This window comes from Notolepis coatsorum, assembly GCF_963971535.1.
Source record: "Notolepis coatsorum genome assembly, chromosome: 15".
Classification (NCBI taxonomy): domain Eukaryota; kingdom Metazoa; phylum Chordata; class Actinopteri; order Aulopiformes; family Paralepididae; genus Notolepis; species Notolepis coatsorum.
Window position 1 is genome coordinate 67,396,526 of NC_140179.1, and position 10,761 is coordinate 67,407,286.

A 10,761-nucleotide genomic window follows, 5' to 3' on the forward strand; every position below is an offset into this window, starting at 1 on the left:
GCCACTGAACTTAGAAGCAGGCCAGGACAGTGTTTCTAGTTGCAGCAGCGCAATAGTTAGATAATCTAGGTGGGGAACAACCAGGAGATCACTGCAACTCACACAAGTTGGAGAACTATCTCTCTCTCTCTCTCTCTTGCTCTCACACACACACAAAAGGAGCATGTGATTGGTGGAGGCGGGACCCTTACAAAAAACTGTTGTTGCTAATCATTGACACATGCTAGCCTGTAATAATCCCCCCCCAGACAAATCTACTTTGCACTTGATATATTGCAAATATATGCCATCACACACACTGGCATTTAAAGGGTTAGAATTATAAAAATTAATATGTGGTGTTATGATCAGGGCTGAAGTTGAATAAAAGATTGTATTATTTTCAATCTGACATTACAAAAAAACTGAAAATCCATCAAAATCAGTGTTGTTGCTAATCATACTTCAGTCTGTACCTTTTCAGTCACTGTAAAATCAACTATTGTTAAATGATTGTGTATATTGTATTTGTGTGAGATGATGACTGAATAAACTACTACTACTACCTCCTTGAGGTCCAGATCGACCCTTTATTGCAAGACAAGGACAAACGGGAGGACAGTGACGTGTTCTGTCGCAGCTTTCATTTTTAAGCAGAAATCATAGCAATGCGGTAATAATGAATCAGACATACGGTAGACAACGCATAATCTGACGTTGCATTTCTTTTCATCCCTCCTACGCAGTCTGAATCAAAGCTCTACAATGGCTCGGACAAGGACGTCTCCGCATCCGGAGGAAAGCTCACTAAGAAGGAGTCCCTCAAGGTAAGTTCGCTTAAGTCGTTTTTCTGTTAAATACCAGCTTTTTCTGTGTTGAATTCATTCTGATGACAAACAGCAGAGAGGGTAGGATCATTTAACTGAATAATACTTGTGTACATCATTGTGAAGTGTGTAACTAAGAATTGTGTTGCGTAAATCTTTAAACCTAAAGTAGTTTCACCCAGCTGACAGAGACTGGAGGCGTGACCATTGTGCATGTGGCTTTTGTGTAGTTGATTGGGCACTTGAGAGACAGATTTTCTGTTAAATACCTGTGTTGAATTCATTCTGATGAGAAACAGCAGAGAGGGTAGAATCATTTAACTGAATAATACTTGTGTACAAGTATTTTTTTGGAGAAAAAAAAAACCCTAACTAACCTTACTGTCATGCACTTGTCCTAATATACTAACCTACACTGTAGCACGCAACACTTTGATGAACATTGTTACTCAGCTGATAGAGTTGTACCCTTCCTCCTGTCTTGTTGTACAAAACTTGTAAATCACTTTGGATGAAAGCGTCAGCTAAATGACTAAATGTAAATGTAAGTAAGCGTAGCTCTTCCACATCGCCCCTTTTCCACTGCATGGTACCTACTCGACTCTACCCTACTCTACTCGCTTTAGGTACCTGGTACTTCGTTCCTTTTCCACTGCAGGTACTAAAATAAAGTACTCAGTTTGTCTCCGTGTGGGGAGGCGGGGCCGCTGGTGTACAGCATGAGAGCTCCAGCATAGCTATGTCCGTGAGGGCTTGTAGCAAGCCAGAGTAAAACACAGTTTTCAATCAATCAATCAATAACAACATTAACCAGACTCCTATTCTGCTAACGCTAACATTACCTCTCATTGTGTCTATTCTACAAGCTTTAACGTTACCTAGGCTCTCGTGTCTATCTGCTAACGTTAACGTTAGCATTAGCATTAGGCTAACAACAAGCTTTAACAATACCTCTCACGTCTATCTGCTAACGTTAGCATTAGGTAATAACCGGTTTAAAATGGATGGTGATTACCTCACGTTGTGTCTATTCTACTAGCATTAACGTTACTAGTACAAACAATCAATAGCGAGTTATACTGATCACGCTATGTACGATAGCCATGCTAAAACGCTAGCATATTAGCTAACAACAAGCTTAACAAATCAGCGATCTTTTTGTGAGACTAAACTCTCCGCTCTGTGGCAAATTGTGTTGATGTCGGTTTTGTTTCATCAATAAATGAGGCAGAATACATAGTGACTGTATCCTTTTTTGTTTATTGCACTTGTTCCTGCTGCAAACAAATAATGAATCCTAAGCGAGCCATTAAAGATGGCGGCTTTCTGTTTTGACGCGTCTCTCTTCTGACCAATCAGTGGTCTGCAGTGTTTCACGTGACTTTTCTGGTACCACTTCTACCCGCTTGGAACCTCGACAGAGCAGGGACTAAAAAAGTACCCAAAAAGTACCCAAAAAGTACCTGGTACTTTGGTAATGGAAAACCGAAAATGCAGAGTAGAGTAGAGTCGAGTAGGTACCATGCAGTGGAAAAGGGGCACACTTTAAACTATTTTTAACACTACACCATATTTGATCTATTTATTACTAAAAGATTTGCATTACCTCCGTACCTCGTTTTTGTACTTTGTATATTATTTGTATATTGTATATTATTTTGTATAGTGTTTGGTCTTTATTCTTTTAAATTTTTTACTGTATGAAGCACAATCTCAGGAGGCTCATACAGAACCAAGCATTTCACTATAATGTACATGTACTTTATATGTGACAAATAAAACAAACTACACTGAATCATTACCATTCATATACTGTTTTGACTCTGACAACAGAAACTACCCCCCCCCCCCTCTCTCTCTCTCTCTCCCATCAGCCAGTGGCTCCTTTAACCCCATTTACCCTGATTGTCTACATAGTGACACTAAGTCAAAGTAAGCTTTCTGTCAAACCACCCTGACATTTTGTCATATTAATCATGAGGTGGACTTTGGAACATCCACGTCTACGGCTGAACACATGTCATCATCACCTACATAAACGCCTAGACCAGGGGTCAGCAACCTTTTACTATCAAAAGAGCCATTTCCCCCCTCCCACAAAATAAAGTTCCTCTGGAGCCGCAAAACCAATTTACCCTTAAAATGAAGATAACAGTGTATAAAATGTTTTATATTATATAGTTATCCCCAAGCATACCCCACATTTAGCATAAAACGCCTGACAATTGCATATCCAAAGTAATTAGCGATTTATTATACTTTATACTTATAGCACACAGTTTGTTGCATTAATGGAATTATAAAGCAACAAAAAGAAAATAATTTACGTTATAGATGTGGACACTGGACAGGGTGTGATAGATGTGATAAATGTTGATGTAATAGATGTGATAGATGTGGACAGGGTGTGACCTCTGGTTTAGCATAGAATAGAAATACGTTAATCATCCAGAGGGAAATTTGGCACTACCAATCGCTCACAGTAAACATTTAGGTAGACAAAACAAATCATGAATACGAATAACAAAAAATTGCCTAAGAATAAGGAATAAAATAAGCCTAAGGATAACATAATAATAATAAACTACGGTCCAGCGATTCACATTCACATTTCCTCTGTTATGTATGTACAATCTAATATAAAATATACAGTACAAAATACAGAGATCTACATTAAGTGTACAGTAAGTGTAATATTGACCATGTTGTTTTACATGTAAAAGTCCAGGAAGATGGTAGTGTCACTCTGCCACTCTGTGCTCAGTGAGGCAGTGAGGCACAGTGATGCATTGTAAAGTCTGATGGCTGTCGGAATGAAGGACTTCCTGTGTCGTTCAGTGCTACATTTTGGGAGTGTTAGTCTAGCACTGAACATGCTCCTCCTGTCAGCCAAGTCTGTGTATAGTGGGTGGGAGGGGTTTTCCCTGATGGCATGGAGCTTAGCAAGGCTCCTCCTCTCCGCCACCCTCGCTAGAGAGTCCAGCTCCACCCCAACCACGCTACTGGCCTTCCTGACCAGCTTATCCAGCCTGTTTGCATCCCCCGCCCCAGCAGGTCACAGCGTACAAGAAGGCGCCCGCCACCACCGACCCGTAGAACATCCTCAACATCCTTGTACAGACGTTGAAGGATCTCAGCCTTCTGAGGAAGTAGAGTCGGCTCTGGCCCTTCTTGTAGAGTGCCTCTGCGACTGCGTGTTTTGACCCGTTCAGTTTGTTGTCGATGTGAACTCCGAGGTATTTGTAATCCTCAACCATGTCCACAATGACTCCCCTGATGGAAACGGGGGTCACAGGTGTAGCTACTCCTCCTCCTCCCCAGATCCACCACCAGTTCCCTGGTCTTCGTCACATTTAGTTGCAGGTGGTTTTTATCGCACCATGTGACGAAGCGATTTTTCGAGTTGAGAGGGGCTGAGAGGTGGGGGAGGGTTGGTGGGCACTGGGCAGGGCAACTGGAGTAGTGTCGGGGGGGGGGGGGGGTTACAGAGACTAGCCGGGGCTGCTGTGTCAAACCTTTAGCTCATTAGCCCGGTCCACGTCTCCCATCTACTCCCCTGACCCCCGCCGGTTTAATGCCGGTTATGGTCTGCGGTCCAGTCCACCAGTTTGTGTGATGTTCTCCAGGTGCAGAAGAAGAACTACAGAGAGGAGAAGAAGAGGGCGACCAAGGAGCTGCTCAGCACCATCACTGACCCCTCTGTCATCGTCATGGCCGACTGGCTAAAGGTTGGAACCTCACTCCTCAGTGTTCTGTACAACTTGTGATACATCAGGTTCCCACTTCCCACACATACTGTACCCTGCCTTCCAAGACCAGCCTCACAGAATTATCACAGCATTCAGAGATTTTATTTGCCATCTCTGAGTGTGTGTGTGTGTGTGTGTGTGTGTGTGTGTGTGTGTGTGTGTGTGTGTGTGTGTGTGTGTGTGTGTGTGTGTGTGTGTGTGTGTGTGTGTGTGTGTGTGTGTGTGTGTGTGTGTGTGTGTGTGTGTGTGTGTGTGTGTGTGTGTGTGTGTGTGTGTGTGTGTGTGTGTTTCTGTGTGTGTGTGTTTCTGTGTACTTGTGTGTGTTTGTGTGTGTGTGTCGTACTGCGTTTTCTGTGTGTACACATATTTGTCTGTGTGTGTTTGCGCATGCCTGTGTGTGTCTTGTGTGTACTTGTGCATCTTTCGTTTTGTATGTGTGTGTCTTGTGTGTACTTGTGCATTTGTTTTTGTATGTGTGTCTTGTGCGTACTATACTTGTGCGTCTTTCGTTTTGTATGTGTGTGTCTTGTGTGTACTGTACTTGTGCGTCTTTCGTTTTGTATGTGTATTAGGGCTGCATGATTTTGGGAAATTTTAAGCAGCCCCACAGAGGTTTATTGTAAAATTCGGCTTGCATCTGGCCTACGCAGTGGGTCTGTTCGGGACACCGAGCCTGAAATTTTTTCTTTTGACCTGGGAATCGATACCGGTACCCAACAGTACCTTTTTTTTCTGTACTTTACTCTCCCTCTCTGAAGTCTAAACTTCACAACACACAATCTAAAACCCCTTACCTCCCTCTCCCAAACCGTTCCTACAACAATAACAACAACTTGCAAAGGAGATCTTGTATCTAAATGGGACTTCCTGGTTAAATTAAAAAAAATAAAATGTAAAAAAAAATTGCTAATTGCATCATTTCAAATCGCGATTTCGATTTAAAATCGATTAATCGTTCAGCCCTAATGTGTATACATATGTGTGTGTGTCCACCTCAGATCCGGGGCACTCTGAAGAGCTGGACCAAGCTGTGGTGTGTGCTGAAGCCTGGGGTCCTGCTCATCTACAAGACCAACAAGAATGGCCAGTGGGTGGGCACGGTGCTGCTCAACGCCTGCGAGCTCATCGAGAGGCCCTCCAAGAAGGACGGCTTCTGCTTCAAGCTCTTCCACCCGCTGGAGCAGTCCATCTGGGCCGTCAAGGTACTGTAGGGGGGGCGCACCACGTAGCTGCTAGGGGTGGGGGGGGAGTCGATACGTAGTAGTAGTATTGCGATACTTTGCGTGGCGATACTGTATCGATACAGGGACGCCAAGTATCGATATTAAATTATTCATAATTTTTTTTTTTTTTTTTGTATATACCGGTAGTCTATTTGCCAACACAATGAACCCGGAAATTTTGGAACCACCAAACTTTTATGATAGATATGGATAGTATGGGTCACCAGCACTTAGAAACTGCCGGATGCTAAGTTGTACATGTTGGGCAACTTTTTTTATTTGCATAATTAGCACATTTGCATAATCACCTAAATGGACAAATCTCGGAAACTACTTGATCAATTTCAACAATGTTGGAGTGGTTTTGGGGGTTATTCGGGATGCTGAATCCATTTATGATACTCAAGAGTTTCGGAATTGCAATATTTACTGGAATTTACCAAATTTCAATTTCTAGAGAAATTCTGCTGAATAATATTATGGGGAAACTTACTCCTTGCTTACAAGTCTTGGTTATCATAGATAACCTACTGTAACCTACTGTAAGCTTTAAGTCCCACATTAACAAGGTGACAAAAACATAATTCTTCCACCTTAGAAACAAAGCTAAAGTACAACCATTTATAAATCAAAAGGATTCTTAAAAAACGGATCCATGCCTTTATTCCAAGCCGACTGAAGAAAATATTTCAGCTTATTCAACTCTCAGCTAGGCTATTACACTGGCTTCCGGTAACATTTAGAATTGATTTGAAGGTCCTCCTCCTTATGTACAAAGCCCTAAATGGAACCAGACCAAGCTATATTGGCAATTTTCTTGTCAACTACATGCCCCCAAGAACACTACGATCATCTACTTCTATCATCTTGTATTTTTATTTTCTGCATTGCATTTATTCTGTCTATTTTATGCCCATTTGATGTATTCTAGTGTATTTTCTGCTGTGAAGCACTTTGGGCTGCAATTCTTGTATGGAATTTGTACAAATAACGTTTATTATTATTATTATTATTATTGCCATCCTTAGAGTTATTTGCTACCTCTATCTAGCAGGGCTAAAATTATTTGAAATGGTTTTGTTAACCCTCCTGTTATCCTCAAATTGACTTTACACTCTTTATCCGTAGGGACATTTTGACCCCAGCAGTTTAAACCTCCAGAAAATGATCATAATCAAAAGTGTTACCCAAATGTATGTTTCAGGTGCTTCATGTTACTTTGTTGATTACCTAAATAACCATTTAAATAAAACATTACCCCTACTCCCCCCCACCCACCCAATTATACATACATAATATATATTATGTTGTTCAAGTGGGGAGTGGGCCCATGATAACTTTCCGTTTTTGGAAAGTAACGTGTCTGCTTGTGGTTGAGAGACAACAGGAGCATCTGCACTAAGGGTCTCATTCTCATCAGAGGAGGACGCCTCATAATCAGGGTCTCAGACACATTCTCTCCTATGTCACTTTCACCGTCAAATATCTGTGACAACTTCACTGGCAGAAAACTTTTTCTTCAAGGTCATATTTCAAATTAGAGTTTAGAAGGCTGCTATGCAAGCTATGTTTGCTCCTCCCCTATGTTGCGTAAAGTTTAGGTAGTCAAAAATCACAAATAACAATAAAAATACAGTCCGGGATATACATTCTAAAATATACAGCCAAAAATATACAGTAAAATGTACAGTAATAAATGTAGATTTTTTTAATAAAATTGTTTAAGTGTATATGTAAAAATAAGAAGTCAAAAGTCCAGGAAGATTACCAGAGTTTGTACTGTCACTCTGTGGTGAGGCGAGGTGTAGTGTTAAAAAGTGTTTAAAGTGAATGTTAAAGGTGAGTGTTATTCCATACACATGGAATATGTATCTTGATACGATAGAGGGCACACATTGTGAAAACAAAGAACAATTTACCGCCTAATAGAGGCCTTGCACAGAGTGTTTAGAATGCCCATTTCTCCTTGTTAGGGACCAAGCAGTAAGACAATGAGGAAACAGGAGTTGTAGATGAAAACTGGGTTTTTATTTACCCACAAAGTGCAAAACCATTGCAAACCAAGAATTTGATAACTAGGCCTATAGATGGGTTTCTCGTCCACGTCAGCAAGGAGGCCAAAAGTAACGTAATAATCCTGGTCAGAACAATGGGGCAGACTGTATAGAGGATACTTTGTAGGACATGACCTCGAGAACATTTGAAACTGTTTGGGGGGTGATTTCAACACAACCAGGAATGAGGAAGATATGGATAGTGGTTTACCATTGTATGTTCCTGGATTGTAGCCAGCTCTTGATAACAACTCCTCAACAATAGTCTTCCGGGATTCTGAAATCGGGGAGGAGATAGCGGGGGGAGCAAATGAATGAATGTGGATGAGAGCCGTGATGTAAGTGATTGCAGCTACGGCTGTGGGGGTGCTGGAGACATGATCGAATAGACTTGTATGCGCCTGAATCTCCCTGTAATAGTACAGTAGTCCACACACACACACACACACACACACACACACACACACACACACACACACACACACACACACACACACACACACACACACACACGTGCATTCAGTTAAGTTGGAATATGACTGTAATACAAACAGTTCAGTTTGTCAGGTACATGCAACACAGATTACAGTGTTGACATATGTCTGCTTGAGAAAATACCATGTTCTGCAATAAAAATGATTGAAGTGAGATGAACAGACTGAACTTTATTTTATTAGATAAAACATGTGGACAAAGTTTTACTTTGCAGTTGAAAAAAGGTAATAAATCGCAATATATCGCAATATTAATATCGCAACACTCAGTATCGCAATACTATCGTATCGTGATCGTATCGTGAGGCCTCTGGTGATTCCCACCCCTAGTAGCTGCGCTGCAGTGCAACGCGGACGTCCCGGGTTCGACTCCCGGACCCGGAGACTTTTGCCGCATGTCTCCCCCCCCCCCCCCCCCCCCATGTCTTCTCCCAACCTTCCTCTCTGTCGGGCCTTTCCGAAATAAAGCAGTGAAATGCCACCAAAAAAAAATTCTAAAAAGAAAGGTACTGTAGGGGGAGACCGCCTTAGATACAGCACTTCAACCTTTCCGCCAGGTCTCGCTTCTCTTAAGATAAGATAAGATATTCCTTTATTGATCCCCTTGGGGGAAATTCAGGCAGCATGGGGAGGGGGAGGGGACGTACAGGTAGTAGAAGACATAAAGGTACAGGTCACAGAATTATAGTACAGTGGAGAAGTAAAAATAGAATAAAAGGCAGTGTAAACCATATACAATATAATTAACTCTGGACATGCACATATGGGCGGCAAGGTGCGAGATGAGGGTATGTACGCCCTCTCGGTTATATATATATATTATATATATACGTTTAAGTCAGCTTTATTGTCGCTTCTCATAATGTGCAGGACATACAGAGAAATGAAATTACGTTTCCCCCTTCCCACGGTGTATATAAAAAATCTAATATAAACATAAAGTAACATAATATGGGACATGATGTACATACACTATACAGGACTATACAGTATAAACAGTGGCTTAAAAAATGAATGTATGATTGAAATAAATATAGGAGGTAAAAGAGAACTTAGTGCAAATCTTTTTTTTAGCAGCAGTGGTACATAGTAAGTATAACTGATCAATAATGGCAGTAAAGTGGCAGTGAGATGATGGATATGGAGATTCTGTGGTGGCAGAGAGAGAACGGGGGGAGAGCTGGGAGAGAGTTCAGCTTCCTGACAGCCTGGTGTATGAAGCTGTCTCAGCCTGCTGGTCCTGCAGCTCGGAGGCTCCTCGTTCTCCTCCCGGAGGGCAGGGGAGTGAAGAAGCGCTGTGAGGGGTGGGTGATGTCGCCCGCGATGTTTAGTGCTAAATCTAATCTAATATATAATCTAAAAAAACTAAATGCTAAATATATGATCTGATGAAGTATACAGTATTCACTAGGGGTGTAACGGTACACAAAAACCACGGTTCGGTACGTACCTCGGTTTTTAAGTCAAGGTTCGGTACAGGTTTTCGGTACAGTGGGGGAAAGTTTGGCTTTCCATGTTCCACTCAGGGGTGATGTAGTGTGCAGTAACTAATTGTTGTAGGGCTGTCAACGAATATTCTATATTGAAATTAATAATAAAAAAAAAAAAAAAAAAAAAAAATTATTATATTAGATTGTGAAAAAAAACGTCGTTAGTGGTTAACATACCGTTGTATTCGTTCGGTACACTACACAGCCGTTCGGTACGGTACACACTGAAACGGTTCGGTTCGGTATGGATACGTGTACCTTTACACCCCTAGTATTCACCTAAGGTGCGGTATGCATAAGGTGGTATATTGTCCTTTTAGTCACCGTTGCTATGCTGGTAAATTAAAATAACATTGCGCGCCGCCAGACACTTGGGATAGCGTGTGCACGTTTATTCCCAAAAATACCTTGTCACAGGGGGATGAGGGGGTGGCTGACAAGTCAGTGCAGATGGACCCTAGAAGGCTTTCTTGGGTGTCTCATATTGTCGGGTGTTACTCCTTTCTGAATGCCGCTGCACTGTGGAGCGGAGAGAGTGCCCTTTTAAAGTGTTGTCGGCAGACGAATGGACGCAGACATAACGGACAGGAAGTTGGCTTTCAGAAGCTAACCAGGCCGATTAACTTGGCTGAACCAATAAGCAGACAAACACAATATATAATGATGCACACACACACACACACACACACACACACACACACACACACACACACACACACACACACACACACACACACACACACACACACACACATGCAGTCGGTGTCACAGAAGTTATAGCTCATGAAAAAGGTTTTTAATTTCTTCAAATAATTGGATGTTTGACCTGGACACCCCACTGTTGAACACCGCCGTGTCACTTTTTTTTCAACAGCTGGTTTTTCAAACGCTATTTTTGTTTTTATATATATAAATAAATGGCAGTTTGTTCTGTCACTCGATATG

At 41.7% G+C, this 10,761-nt stretch overlaps 1 protein-coding gene across 1 annotated transcript in view; it reads left to right on the plus strand.

Annotated features, from left to right (window-relative positions):
• The window catches only part of osbpl8 (oxysterol binding protein-like 8), a gene marked incomplete at its 3' end in the record, with an annotated part of 241,611 nt that overhangs the window by 202,097 nt on the left and 28,753 nt on the right, over positions 1–10,761 (plus strand). Inside the window, 3 exon segments of the mRNA XM_084331028.1 lie at positions 726–806; positions 4,433–4,534; positions 5,554–5,757. Coding sequence (XP_084187154.1) covers positions 726–806; positions 4,433–4,534; positions 5,554–5,757 — 387 coding nt within the window.